This window comes from Mixophyes fleayi, chromosome 2 (assembly GCF_038048845.1).
Source record: "Mixophyes fleayi isolate aMixFle1 chromosome 2, aMixFle1.hap1, whole genome shotgun sequence".
Lineage (NCBI taxonomy): Eukaryota > Metazoa > Chordata > Amphibia > Anura > Limnodynastidae > Mixophyes > Mixophyes fleayi.
This window is the reverse complement of record NC_134403.1, coordinates 122,826,545-122,842,368: the sequence shown is the minus strand read 5'-3', so window position 1 is coordinate 122,842,368 and position 15,824 is coordinate 122,826,545. Positions and strand designations below refer to the sequence as shown.

Below are 15,824 nucleotides of genomic sequence, written 5' to 3'. Positions count from 1 at the left end.
GCTTACACTAATTCTGAAAAGTGGAAAAATCCATCCCCGGCAGCATTTAAATATTCCCATCCCATAGAACAAAATCCTGTTTACCACTTGAGTGTACTTAGCAAGGTATGCCCCAATTTATATATTATTTTTATATTAAATCAGTATTGATGGGCCTACTTTCAAGATGCAAAATTTCTAAAATTAGTATTTTAATTTGTACACTTTTCAGTATTAATATAGATGGTTATTTGCTATTTACTAAGGTAATTAGGAAATAGCAAACACAATTATAATAACATTTTAAAAATGTCTTCAATAATTTGAACAATTCTTTTTTTATAGCATCATTTTGTATACAGGAGACATTTGCTGAATACTAGTTACATTTCAACAAAGACAGTATACCCATTTTGAAAAAAAAATAATATAATTGAAAGAAAATACACTTAAAATTATCTTATTTCCAAAAAATGTTGACTTTATTTTATTCATGAGACTGGGATTTTTTTTAAAAAACATTGTTTTTATTATATTTCTAAATGTATTACACTTAATTCCATTCCAGGAAATGCATATTTTTTTTTAAAAATAAATGAAAAATTGACCTGTGCATCATAAAACTACAGAAAACTTTAATATGGGTCTGTTATATAAAATATTAAAACTGTTCAAGCCGTTTATGCAGCATTAACAAAATAACAAATCATACTAAACACAAGACAGTTGTTTATGTTCAAAGAAAAGCCCAAATATAATCTATTTCCTCTGGTAAATATAATTGCATCAGAGGCATAATTCTCTTTATAAACAACTGAAATCCAGTGCAACAAATTAATACAATGAAATTATATATTAACTAATGCTCTTGTATCAAGCTGTACTTACATCTATTTGTTGATTTATAACAATCAAAATAAATTCATATGAAAAATTATGGAAAAAAACCAAGGGCTGTCAAAATTGGCATTTTTTTGTGTAATTACAGTCTAAACATAAAATAAAATTAGACATCTTAAATGTGTCACAAAGTATCTATTTTAAATTATTTTAATGCCTGTAAAGAAAATACAAGACAACATAAACATTGTAATCAGTCATTATTATAATTTAAATTATTTTTAAAATATATTAATGTATAAACAGAGACTACAATACAGATCCAAGTGCATTGTTACAGCAATGTAAAAGAGTTAAGAAAATGCAAAAAGGAGGAAAATATTAAATCATACCTTATATATCATAGATATACAGCTCAAATGCACATTTGTAGATAACTAAGAGAGCATCAGAAAATACAGCATGTTCAACTCTTCTTACCTTCTACACGGAACATGGTGAAGTGAGGTCTGCAGTGATACGAGCCCAAAGCATTCCCTGCACAATTCATCCATAGGCCCTGAAAAACCCAAGTGGCGGTAATTACAGAGCTTGCTCTACTGGTCACTCTCCATTCGTTTGAAACAACTGCACCTATTACTGCTCCAGTGCCAGAAATACAACATATTAACGCCAATATTTGTAATCCAGACATATTTATATCACTTTTCCAAGTGACCTGAACGGGACCTTAAAGAATAGAATTGACCAAGATGGGAAGCTGTAGTGGTCTGACAGCGTCATTGCAGCGTAAGCAGCATGTTCAAATTACATATGCTACAAAAATATTAGACGCTTGTAAAACATGGTTTTCCTTTCTCAGTGGAGCGAGCCATGATAAGGTGCAAAGTACACTTCACTGGTGGATGCACTGGGGAAGGAAATACTAAGACTACCACAAATAATGAAACAAAAACCTATCTTATTAGCAATAAAGAAAAACGCATACATTAGAATACACTATTGCATATACATTTTAAATGAATCATTTAGTTTGTTTTTTCTGCAGGTGAATAAAAAGCTCAGTTAATACCACTTTAGGTTTCCTAAATACTTAATGTTTAAATTGAGACAAGCTTAAAAGCAAAGTCCAAACTAATGATTAATTGAGAAATAGCATTTTTCTTAATCACAGTTGCTATGTAAAAAGGCAAAGCCTCCCAACAAGGCCTCAGGTGAGGACAAACAAAGTACAAATTAATAGAGTAATTGTAAAAAAATAAATAAAAAACTGTGTGTGGATTACATGGGCGGAATGATGAATAGGTTGCATTTATTTTACTTTAATGGCCATAACCTCTGGTGACCAGAGATTCAGCTATGCACAGTGTCTTATCAGCAGGTTTATTTTGTGACTAGGGTTCATCTTTTTGGTTCAGTGTGAGCTGTGAAATAAGTGGCCATGCACAGAGCCAGGATGAGGAGCGCAGATTGCCCTTAATGTTCAGTCCCTGTCTGCCACATAAATTGCACCCACCACATGACTGCTTCCATTACTCACACTCTTTTGGGCTTCATCCATCTAATGACAGAGCCCATCTCTCTCCAGGTTCATTGATTGTGCCCTTTATTACACACATCAGGTGACACTCCTCCCATTTCACTCCCTCTGGTTCATCTGTAACCTCCCTCTCCATCCCCTAGAAGCTCCAGGTAATTGCTCCTGATAATACTCCTGTTATTTGAGTGATTGTGCCAGGACACACTGGATGGTATTTTAGAGACGAGTCCCAACCAGTATCTTGTCTAGGGCCCCAGAGTGTCTCAATCTAACTCTGACCTTGCTGTTTCATCTTAATAATGCAGTTAACCTCATACACTGTGCAAGACAAGCACAAGAATGTAATAGTGTATTACAAAAGTAACAATAATATGTAGACAATCAGGGCCTGAGTCATTAAGGAGAGCAAAGCAAATAAAGGAGTAACTTTGCACCATGTTGCATTGCAAGAGGAGATAAATTTAAAATGTGGGGACAGATTTATAGTTGTTGTAGGGCATATTCAAGCTCAACGTTAAAATTTAGTGTAAATATAAAGTTATCAAGTATTTGTTTGCTACATGACAAAAAAGCCAGTATTGCCCCTTGCATTGTAACATGGTTTGTCCAGGATCAAATTTACTCCATGTTTTGCCTTGCTCTCCTTAATGACTCAGGCCCTCAGTGTGAGGTTAGCAGCAGAAATAACTAGGTGTGTGACTTCGAATGACAGTCTTTATTTTATAACACAATTGATCAGCAAGATTGCAGATTTATCAGGTTCAGAATCAGATTAAGATTATCAGGTTCAGAATCAGATGCAGATTTATCAGGTTCAGAATCTGATGCAGATTTATCAGGTTCAGAATCTGATGCAGATTTATCAGGTTCAGAATCTGATGCAGATTTATCAGGTTCAGAATCAGATGCAGATTATTAGGTTCTGCGCCGCAATGTGGTAAGTATATATATATTTATTATTGAGTGAGGAGCGGAGCAAAGAGGACCCAGCATGGAAGAAAGAAGACAGAATACAAGAAGAGTAGAAAAGAGATGAAAGAAGCCAATAGGAAGGTAAGTAAAAGAACGGGGACAAGGGGAGGGAAACAGAAAAAGACAGAGTGATGAAGAAGAGGGGGGGCACAGAGTGATGAAGAAGAGGGAGGCACAGAGTGATGAAGAAGAGGGAGGGAGGCACAGAGTGATGAAGAAGAGGGAGGGAGGCACAGAGTGATGAAGAAGAGGGAGGCACAGAGTGATGAAGAAGAGAGGGGGGGCACAGAGTGATGAAAAAGAGGGGGGAGGCACAGAGTGATGAAGAAGAGGGGGAGGCATACTCAACATCTTACAACAGTATCCTAACACATGTAGGTAGCACACCTGCAATCCAGCTCAAAATAAATTAAAGCAAACAGCTCGCATACACAGGGAAACAGCAACAGAAACAGATAACAGAAGTAGAATCCCAATACTCAGTATGTCTAGCAACCAGGAAGTTCCCTCTGAATGTAAAACATTGCATGCAGTAATGTGAAACCACTCTAAATGTTGTCACTACAAGCAGGGGCGGGCTGGACCGGGGGGCAGCGGGCACCCAGGCGGCTCAGTCTAGCGGCTGTTCGGGCCAGACGCCTCCCCCCATCCCCCGTTGTGGATGCAAAAAAAAATTTCATATAACAGGTGGCCCCATCGCGTGACACCGCGTCAGCGCACAGGCGGCCGCATCACATGACACGCGATGCGGCCGCGTCATTATGACGCGGCCGCATCGCGTGTCATGTGATGTGGCCGCCTGTGCGCAACCCGGGCTGATACCTCCCAGCCCGCGCCTGACTACAAGGTATAGCCACAGCAGGCATAATGCTCTCCTGTCTCTTGTTCGTGTTAAGGACTTGACCCACATTAATCTGGACCACTTTTTCCATTGCACAAAGATGCACACATGTCAGGCTTATCTCTCTCTTTTCAATGAATCACTTACAATACATATTTATGTACCTTTAGGGAAGCACTTACTTTCCTGCAGATATGATCAAGGTTGTTTCTATGTTATATATCACTCGGTGCAAAAATGTGACCCCCACCCTTCAATATCCTAAAATTCTTACATTTAACATTACAGAAATATCATTATTCAAAATCAGTATTCATTCCTTATACTTTTGACCTTCCAGATAAGGATTTTTCCAGATTATTACAGAAATGCATTTACTATTTGCTGAAGAAATATCAGACAATTAGAATTTTAATTGATCAAATTCATCCTTAATTTTAATCAAATCATAAATAAGTTTCTTATGGATAAATCTGACACAGTGTACTCACCTGTTAGATATCTCCACCAAATAAACAATATCCTGCACTTTATAAACATAGTAAATTGTTGATCGTTGTCACTTAACGAGTTTAATAACACCTTAACCAGCCTGTCCCTTGTTTATCACAAAATGTGGATTATAGCATGCACTTTTTAATAGCCCTTGCTTTTGTTCCCCAGTTCAAAAGAGTACAACTGCATTGTCTAATTACATGTGGATAAGTTGACATTGTAGCCATACCTAGATAAGAGACTTCTTCATTCCATGTTACCCATTGTAAAAACGTGTTTGTTGTTAATTCAGTGATGCTGTTATGCATTGTTCTCAAATTGAAGCCATGTGGGTTATGGGTAAGAATCAGGTGGTGTCCAGGATACAGGTGAGGGGGCTGGAGCTGCATTAATTCTCCCCCCTCTTCTCTTTACAGGAGTCATGGAACAGTTGGGGTCCCTGTGACATCACAATGTAGGGGGTAATTTCAGGAGGGGTTAACTGTTATCTGTTATTTGGAGGTGGGGAAGGCCAATTAGTGCTCATTTTCCTCCACAGGACTGACTCAGACATTCTCTCTGGGAAACTGCAGGGGAGCCACTGTGGAATAACAGCTCATCTTAACTCCACCTACCACATCCTAGTCCATCACTCACCTATGTTTAAGAAAGAGAGACCCAGGGGTTTGCCCAGGGAGGCGAAAACACTGGAAATTTGACCCTAGATATAAGGAGCCGCTCCAGGATGAAATGATGTTCGTTCTGTGATTTGATTCCTGGAAGGTGCAAGATCTGGTGTTGAGTTGCCGTTCTCTACCTGTGAAATACATCAGCAGATCAATGGGTTGTCAAGTCAGGACAGACAGGTGACTGTAACTCCTTAAGCTAGTAGTGTAAGGGACAGATAGTTTAGTGAACCTGCCTGGCATTTATTGACTGTGTGTATATAATATTTTAGTGATTGTTTTTATTACAATAAATGTATTGTTTTACTTTCTAACTGTATTTGCCTGAGTGACTATACGAACCTTAGAAGGTACTGGGGTAGGCTTCCCTGGCATAGTAAGGCACCCCTGGGTGGCCAGCCAGCGTGAAGTGGGTAGAATTGGGACAGAAAACATGGTATTTTCAATTTTTTTGTGGCAGCAGTGGGATTACCCAGTTCTGGTTAGGCAAGCCAGGTAAAGCTGCAGGGGATCACACACAGGGCTCTGTAGTATGCAGGTTTGGTGCTTTCGATATTCGCAATCTGTGGCATAGTTGCTTGGGTACCAGTAGCCAGTAGTTGGGAGCTGCAAAAGGTTCCAATGGCGACAAGGGTACTGGCTCGGGGTCGGTGCATTCACCCTTCGGGTGGTACAGAATAGTGGGCCGTATCCCACAAGGGGGATCACAGATAGGTGACCCCGGCATTAGGCTAGGATTATGGTCTGCTTAGATGCGAGATAAGTGTTGCACAAGAGAAGGCCATTATACCAGCTGGAGTAGGGTCTGCATGCACACTCGGAGGTACTAAGTGAAGTGAAAGCAGGACAGAACCCTGCTACAGTCACTGTTCAGGACCCAGAAGCCCTTGGAGCAGAGTGCGTGGTATTGGGTCCCAGCCCCACCATGTATGAGAGAGTGTAGTAGCCCCACTGAGGAAGTGTAACTCCTGCAGTAGGTTGAAGCTACGGGATAACTACAGACCAGCCTAGCAGTGGGTCTGTTCACCCAGCCAGCAGTGTGTGATTTTGGGCCAAGGCCCTGAAAGTTGAGAGCGAATAGTGGGTCTCAGCCCCACAGAGTACGCTGCAGTGAGTCATAGTCCAACTGTGAGTAGAGTGAGTCCCAGCCCCACAGCGAGTAGGGTGGGTCCCAGGCCCATCATAAAGATGGCACCGAAGAAGGGACAGGAGTGTTAAAGGTCCTTTGGGAAGATGGCAGTTCTAGATGAAGGTGCCACAGTAAGGCACCGACATGTAGAGCTATCACCTTCACCAATACGTACCGAGTGCCCTTATCCCTGGGAGCACTTCTTTGATGTCTGGGCAGAGAGAGAGAGGGAGCCGTCACCCAGGAGCAGATGAGAGCCCTCATTTATGCCTACTTGCAGTGCCAAGAGAATGCTATAAACTGAGGCCTGAATGAAGAACCTACATGGAAGATACTCGTTAAATCAGTCACATGGAAGTTATGCCAGCTGTCTCTAGAGATTTAAGCTTCTGGTCAAGAAAATCTGAGCCTGCTGACTCAGTGTTCAGAAAAAAAGCCAGCAGGCAAACAATGTTGAATCCCAGCACTCATACCCAGCAATCCAGTCAGGCTACCGAGGGGGCTGTCGCTTGGCAGATGCGAATGAGTTCCCTATTGTTATCGAGAATGTAGGGAAATCGTCCAGGACCTCAACCACAATCAAGAAAACCCGGACAAGGCGACTACCGAAGGTCAATTCTTCAGCCAGGTCCCAAGATTAGTCCAATGGAACAGCTGCAATATTTAGAGGAGTCAGATTGGGGACAGTTCAATAGCTAATGTGACAAGACCAGTGCCAATGAGTGAATGCTGAAAGGCACCGCCTGCAACACCTTCTTCCATTAGCCGAAGAAGCGATCACCCAGCCTTTGGAGGTCAAGGATAAGATGCCCCATCCAGTTGATGATGTTATGGGGCAAGCTACAGTGAAACACCTTGCTCCCCAAGCAACCCGGCTGGGGAAGGACCACGTTAAAGTGGATGCTGGGAAGGAGGCAGCTAAAGAGAAGAGTCCGCTACCAGCTAAACCATTAGCTATGTTGAGGAATGCCACCCACGACCAGGTGGATGCTAGGAAGCATGCCTGCAACCCCTTTTCTCCTCCCTGGGAGAAGATCACAATGAAACTCTCAGTGACCAGGTTGAGCTGTGTTACAACTTTCCATTTGCAGGCTTGGAGGATGAGAACTTGACAAGTGAATGCCAACCACTCGCTGTCCTGTATGTTAGACTGGGCAGTGGCGCACGCAGGGTGGGGGGGTTTCTGGGTCTCCAGAAACCACCCCTTTTTTTACTAACTAAGTGCTCACCATAGCGGCACTGTATTATACAGCAGCCGCGGCGCTGTCACAGGACTGGGAGAGTGTCTGGATGTGAGGAATAAAGCAGAGGGTGGAGTGTGACACCAAGGCAACAGGCTTGGGAGACTGAGGAAATTGTGGTGTTATTGACAGCGAGGGAGATTTGAAGGCAGGTGGTGACTCTGAAATGAGGGAAGAAAATAAGCTCTGTTTTGGAAATGTTGAGCTTTAGGTAGCGTTGGGATATCCATGTGGAGTTAGCAGAAAGACAGTTGGTTACACAAGATAGTACAGTAGGAGAGATGAAAAAAAACACTACAGAAAATTTCTCCAGATGAGATATCCGATTTTGCCAATGATTGAAAGTCCCGATGAGCATGTTAATTCATGTGTACACACGTACATGATTTACCTTCAGATCTGTGCACCTCCCGTGTCTTAACCATCTGCTGAAAAGATCGTGACTGTAAACTCCGTAGAGATCTGCCTACACTGCTGGTCATGAGTGCATATACACTTCAGAATTTGACTGACATCCTTAACAGAGATTTTTAGTCAGTTTATAAAAATCAAATGAAATGATACAATGTGCTTTGGTACGATAAAACATGATCGTGTGTGTTACGAGCCGCGGCGGTGCCCAGCCGCCGCGACTCACTCACCTGCGTCCTGGCCGTCGCTATGGCGACCGGGACGTCACTTCCGGCCCTGACCCGGCCGTTGCCGGGGCAACGAGAAGACGCTTCAGCGCTGCGTCCCGGCAATGAGAGGAAGCCGGGCGCAGCGCTCACCATATGTCCTAGCCTGTGGGCTAATTAATGCAGCCTATTAATTATGCTGGGGGCTGTGTCTAATTCAGAGCTAGGCTCTGATTGGTGGCCACTGGTATTTAAGGCAATGAGGTCTGCTGCCTCATTGCCGGTTATAGCTCCTGTGTTCCAGTCTGCTAACCTGCTAGTTCCTGTCCTGTATCCTGATATCTCTATTTGACTCCCCGTGTATGACCCTTGGCTTTGATTTGGACCTTGCTCGTGTTTCCTGTGACCCTGATCTTTGGTCTGTTTACCCGTTCTGCTATTTGCCTGTGACCCCTGACCTCAGCTTGTTCATCGATACTGTTGTCTGCTGCCGGCCCTTGACCTCTGCGTGGACCTGACTCCTCTTGCCTGGGTTCTCCCCAGCTGGTACGCACTTCACGACCCTCTGTCAGTCTGCGGCCCAGTCTGTCCCCACCATCAGGGGCTCCAGTGAACACCTGACTGGCAGAGTAGATTCCGGGTTGTGTTGTGCCGGCTGGAGGGTTTCCTAACATTATAACCGGCCCACTCACGGAGACGAGGTTGGAATGGATGCAAGTGGATCCTCACCGTCTCCGGCACAAGCCCTAGCAGCCCATGTTGAGTCCTTATATCAGATGATCCAGGGATTGGCTGAGCGTCTGTCTGTTCAAGAAGAAGCCGCAAAAGTGTCACAACCCACTCCAAGTTCCGTCTGTGAACCTAAGATGAACTTGCCGGATCGCTTCTCTGGAAATAGGTCCCTGTTTCGGAATTTCAGGGAGAGCTGCAAGCTCTATTTCCGATTGAGACCCCGCTCCTCCGGGTCAGAGTATCAAAGAGTCGGGATTATCATTTCCCTTCTACAGGGTGACCCCCAGTCCTGGGCGTTTTCCTTGCCGCAGACCAGTCCTGCCATGCAGTCAGTAGACGCTTTCTTCGAGGCGTTAGGTCTACTATATGACGACCCGGACCGTACTGCCTCCGCTGAAACTCATCTACGGGCCTTGAAACAAGGCCGGCGCTCGGCAGAGGAATACTGCGCTGAATTCCGTAGATGGTCACCTGATAGTGGATGGAATGATCCTGCCTTGTGGAGTCAGTTCCGTCTTGGCCTGTCGGAACAGGTCAAAGACTCTTTGGTGCAGTACCCATCTCCTACCTCTCTGGAGGATCTGATGCACCTCTCCATTAAAATCGACAGGAGATTTAAAGAGCGGAAAATCGAAAAGGAGACATCATCACCTCTATCCGGCTTCATTCCTGTTCCCACGGATGGGGAGGAACCCATGCAATTGGGGGCGTATCGTCTCTCCCCTGAGGAAAGAGACAAGAGAAGATCACAGGGCCTATGTCTCTATTGCGGCACAAAAGGCCACTTCTCCCGTTCCAGCCCGAATAAGCCGGGAAAAGAGCATGCCTAGGGAACGAGGGGAAAGTTCACCTAGGTCTGCAGATTGTCTCCCCGAAAAACGCCGTATTGATCCCTGCACAGCTCATGTTTAGTGCTCGTTCAATGGACCTGTCCGCCTTCGTTGATAGTGGAGCTGCAGGCAACTTCCTGGACATCGGGTTCGCCCGCGCTGCTAAAATTCCGATGGTAAAACTCAAGTCCGCTATTACTGTCTGTGGATTAGATGGAGGTCCGTTGCCTGGTGGCAAGATTTCCTGGGAGACCTCGCCACTACAATTAAAAATCGGAGCTCTCCATTCAGAGTCAATAACCTTCCTTCTTATCGATTGTTCATCAGTTCCCTTGATCTTGGGCCACCCATGGCTTTCCCGTCATAACCCTGTCATGGACTGGGTAAAAGGAAAAATTGTCCAGTGGAGCTCTTACTGTACACAGTCCTGCTTGTCACTGCCCCTGCGGGTGATTCAGTCTATTCCGGAGCAGCTTCCCTCACAATATCATGAGTTCTGGGATGTGTTCTCCAAGAAAGCTGCTGACACCTTACCACCTCACCGTGACTTTGACTGTGCCATCGAGCTTATTCCTGGTTCCAAGTTGCCTAAGCGTCGCCTGTACTCTCTCTCTGGTCCGGAGACCAAGTCCATGCAGGAATACATTGAAGAAAATCTGGAGAAGGGCTTCATCAGGCCATCTAAATCTCCCGTAGGAGCAGGATGCTTCTTTGTATCCAAAAAGGACGGAGGACTAAGACCCTGTATTGATTACCGGGGATTGAATCTTATTACAATCAAGAATACCTATCCCCTTCCGCTCATCTCCGTATTATTTGATCAGCTGAGAGGTGCTACTGTCTTCTCAAAAATCGATCTTCGTGGAGCGTATAACCTCATCCGTATCAAGGAGGGAGACGAGTGGAAGACGGCATTCAATACGCACTCTGGCCATTATGAATACTTGGTTATGCCGTTCGGTCTTAGCAATGCACCTGCAGTATTCCAGGACTTAATCAATGAGGTTCTTCGGGACTTTCTTGGTAGTTTCGTGGTCGTCTATTTAGATGATATCCTCATCTATTCCAGATCTCTGTCTGTACATCAGAATCACGTTAAACAAGTTCTACGAAGACTGCGAGAGAACCACCTTTACGCCAAACTAGAAAAGTGTGAGTTCGAGGTGCAGAAAGTATCCTTTTTAGGTTACATAATCTCTTCTGAGGGATTCTCCATGGATCCAACTAAGGTTCAGACTATTCTAGATTGGGTGCAACCAAACAACCTTAAGGCGGTGCAGAGGTTTCTGGGCTTCTCCAATTATTATAGAAGGTTCATTCCAGGTTTTGCGGACATCGTGGCTCCCATTGTCGCCCTAACCCGTAAAGGAATGGATCCAACTAATTGGTCGCCTCAAGCAGTAGCCTCATTCGAAAGCCTGAAAAAAGCCTTTGTCTCTGCTCAGGTCCTTAGACACCCGGATCCAGCTAAATCATTTGTTCTTGAGGTCGACGCCTCTGACGTCGGTGCTGGGGCTATACTATCACAGAAGGACCCTCATACTAATCGTCTACACCCGTGTGCCTATTTCTCCCGCCAGTTCTCTTCAGCAGAAGCCAACTATGATGTCGGGAATAGGGAACTGTTGGCAATCAAATGGGCCTTCGAGGAGTGGCGACATTGGCTGGAGGGTGCTCCACATCAGATCTCTGTCATTACCGACCACAAGAACTTGCAATATATACAATCGGCCAAAAGTCTAAATCCCAGACAGGCCCGTTGGTCGTTATTCTTTACCCGGTTCAATTTCCTGATCACCTATCGACCGGGTTCCAAAAATGTCCGGGCAGATGCTCTGTCCAGAAGTTTCTTGGCACACCACGTTCCAGTTTCGAACCCAGAGCCTATTATTCTTTCTTCCATAATCCATGTTGGATTAACCCAAGATCTGAGTATCACACTTCAGAGATTCCAGAAATTAGCCCCTGATACTACTCCGGAACAACATATTTTTGTTCCAGTCCATCTAAGGAAGGCGGTTCTTGCAGAGGCGCATAATAGTAGGTCTGCTGGACACCCTGGAGTTTATAAGACGCTGGAGATCCTTTCCCGTACGGTCTGGTGGCCATCCTTGTCCGCTGACGTCAAGAGTCATGTCCTCTCGTGTGAAATTTGTGCCAGGAACAAAGTCCCCAGGACTCGCCCGGTGGGTCAATTGCTTCCATTGCCCATTCCTGCAAAACCTTGGACACATTTGTCCATGGATTTTATTGTTGATTTGCCACCTTCTGCAGGACATAATACTATTTGGGTTGTGGTGGACCGTTTCAGTAAAATGGCACATTTCATCCCATTAACCAGGCTTCCTACAGAAGATCGGGTATTTGCTAATGCGGAACTGAGATTAAAGGCCCATGTGAAGGTGTTAAAAGAGTGTTTTACATTCATTCACATTAGTTTTGCAATCTCTGCATCACCTGTCTGGGAGCTATAATGATGAGCTCTCTCACAGTTTGTTGTTCTTTGTATAGGAAGAGCAAAGAAAATTGTATATAATGTAATTGTTTATTGTCTAGTTTTGTAAAAGTATGATATGCAAGCAGTAAATGAAGTAAAATAAATGTCTGGTGCAGTGCCACTCTAGATTAAAATACATCCATTGTGTGGTTAACCACATTGTTGTAAAATACCACATTAAAACTGGAAACTGTTATAGGTTTCAGACTTTTCAAGTGGAATAATTCCCTCTGGTTGTATTTCTGTTAATTTTATTGCATGTATTTCTTCTATATGTTTCTAAATGTTTGCTTCCCGAAATGCAAATAGAGGCAATACTTAGATAACTTATATTCAAGTTTACCTGCTCCAGTCATCAGCAGATCTGTGTGAGGAGAGACAAAGAAATCGAGCCAGACACTTCAACCCTTATATACAAACAGTGGTACAAATGGACACGTCCCAATTGTCCCATATTAAGACGGGACAGTATCGATTTAAGGGGACTTTCCCGCAGTCCAAATACTGGACTTTTGATACGACTGCCAGGACTGTTGGGAGGTGTCTCCCACACACCTTTATGATTGGGTGTATGCCCAACAATGCAGTGGTATATCTAGGTGAGAGGAGGGTGATTGAGTGCAGAATTTTATTGTGCTGTAATAAATGTGCCAGTTTCTTTTTTCCTAGTAAGGCATGTGTCTTTACTATAACAGAGTAACCATATTCTATGATACCGAGTAGGAATCTGAAGATACTATTACCATCAGAACTATAAACAAGATTCAGGTGGAGGCACTATGCTAGAATTCAAGGTGAGCCGCTATTTACACACACACCCAGGGCCGCCATCAGGGGGGTACATCCAGTACAGCTGTGGGGGATCCAGACAGGCCATGAGGCCTGTACATACCCCTTCGTCTGTACAGGCCCCTTGGTCTGCTCTGGTCCCCCTAGTGTGAATGACTGACCCCTATCCCTTCAAAATGCTATGGCTCCCAGTCACTGATAGGCTGGAAACGTGCGACGTGGTGATGTCTTCACTTTGCAGCTACTTCCAGTGAATCAGTGACTGGGAACCACCGCATCGAGCCAACAACAAGGTAATTGAATTGGGAGAATTTACTGTGACGTGGGAGGGGGGAGGAGAGTGCACAATTTACTGTGATAGGGGAGAGGGAGCGATATGGGAGGGGGAGTGTGGCATTTACTGTATTATGGGAGGGGGGAGCGTAGCATGTAAACTGAAGTGGGGAACAGAGAATATAAAGTAATGAAGGGAGGAAGCAGAGCATGTATTGTGATGTGGGGGGTAAGCGAAGCGGAACTACTGGACTTTTGCCTCTAATACTGGCTGCTTTATTGCAATGTGCCACGTCTACTCCAGGAGACAGCATCTGCTATCTACGCTCGTCTCATCAAATATGAAAGTGTAGCAACATTTCTATCTATTTATCTTTGCCATCTTCTACCATCTAATAGATAATAGTGATAACAGTAATGTTGTTACATACACCAGTTTAACCCATACAATAATTTGCTTAGTCATCCTCACCATTACTGAGTAATGTACCATACCTTTCACCTCCTGTAAATTATTACTACCATCTCATGTCCTCTATTTACTCTCTTACTGTGTAACTATCCATAGCTCATTAACACAATGTGGGAATGTTTATCTGTAGTGCTCTAAACTTTCTCATACACTGATTTCAAGGCACAAAGTTATTAGCTTTAGATAAGATAGGCATCTACAATTTAAAGCTGTAATCCAGAAAAAGTTTTTACCTGTTTAACGTAAAGCTTCTTGTCATTTATGTTTAAAAATACATATATGATGGTATCAGATACCTTTGCACTTTGTTCTTTGACTTTATATGTTACACATGTATGGATATTTTATTAGGTATTGCTGTGTGATCTGTTCTTTAACATTGTGTACCTATATTATTTGCAGACAGTTTTTCATGTGATTGCAGCTTTGACCATTCACTTTCTAATAATCTTTGATATGTTGATCCTAAAGCAAATGATGCATTTTACTGTGTGAAATTTGTCTAACTTGATCGACAGAGGAAAAATCTTCTTGACAATAAAATTCAGCATTTTGTTAAAATGGTAGCCTGTCATTACAACAACAGGCTCTTATACCTACAACGTGACAATGAAAAATCAGTAGTTGCCGGTGATCTATGGAATTGGTTATACTTGTGTTGGGCAGTCATATGATAATCCAACAAACAGGAAGAGCAGCAAACATTTGTAAACAATATAAAATAATTTAGAACAATTTACAACTAGGATAGTACTCTACATAGTGTATGAGAACATTTATGGAACTTTACTTTATCAATACAAACTATGCATCAGATCTAAAAGAGGAACAATTCAGAAGTAAGGAGACATTAAGAGACTGTGGAGATATGCAGACATTTGAGAAAAGCAAGCAAGCACCCACTTTTCAAATATGACTTTATAATTCCACCATACTAACTTCCAGGGACATAACTAGATGTTTTGGGCTCCAAATCCAAAAAATACTGGGCACATCCATCAACCCGACCCTCTTCCTCTCATCTGGCCTCATAGTACACACCGACCCAAGCAAACCTCAATGCTCATCAAGTGTAATGGACACTGTGGAAGCCATTTGTTTTCATGTTTCCTCATTCGCTCTCCTCATTTCAGTAGAGAGAAGTAGTAAATGGGGGGTGGGCACTGCTGTATGATATCATTTTCTGCATGCCTTGATGCCATCTTGCAATTTGCAATTTGAGCTAAAATTAAATTAATGCCAGTGAAGAAAGTTCCCTATTGGACAAATGATGGCAAATGCTCTGCTATGTTGATTCATCAATATTAGGAGGGAACTCAATTATATCCCCACAATGTCTGTCTACACTCATTTCTGGGTACTACTGTACCCAAAAATCAATGATTTTCCTGGCACCTCTATGAAGTGTGAGGAAAACTGTGCTGTTGCATCTCCATGGAGTGCGTTTCAGAGACACTCCACGGCACATTACTGGGAATTTTCCTTTAGAGTACAAAAAATTTCAGGATTAACCACAAAATGAATAATGCTTCATTTATGGGTACCTGGATCACAATATCTGTTTACATATGCCACATGTCCTACTGTGTCTATTGTTACTCCCCTGCTGAATTTTTTATTTTTAAAAAGTTGTTAAAGTGCAGGCAGATACACCAGTGACCTTCTCCAATAAATCTGCTGCATTGTCTGAGATTTGTATTTTTCCTTTTTGTAACAACTTTAGTACAATTGGATGTATTTTGGGCACCATAATATATGTATCAGGAGTACACGAAGAGGGGCCTTGAACCAGCTCAAGTTGGCTCTCCCCACACTCAGGACACGGAGTCTAACATGGCGCCAGTGTTCACCAGGTACTCCCACAAGAAGGTGTGGCTAATCGAGTGAGGCAGAGAGGAGTCACAAGCGGTTA

The 15,824-nt window shown here is 43.3% G+C and overlaps 1 protein-coding gene across 2 annotated transcripts in view; it reads right to left on the bottom strand.

Annotated features, from left to right (window-relative positions):
• CLDN10 (claudin 10) overlaps window positions 1-6,201 on the bottom strand; it is a 35,536-nt gene extending 29,335 nt beyond the window's left edge. The window contains exons 1-2 of one of the 2 annotated variants that reach the window (XM_075198045.1): window positions 5,304-6,201; window positions 1,300-1,378 (exon numbers count right to left, since the gene is read on the bottom strand). In XM_075198045.1, coding sequence (XP_075054146.1) covers window positions 1,300-1,369 — 70 coding nt within the window. In that variant the 5' untranslated portion in view covers window positions 1,370-1,378; window positions 5,304-6,201. Of the gene's footprint in view, window positions 1-1,299; window positions 1,514-5,303 lie in introns of those variants that run through there. The other variant, XM_075198044.1, reaches the window with a different exon arrangement.
• Between the last annotated feature and the right edge of the window lie 9,623 nt (window positions 6,202-15,824).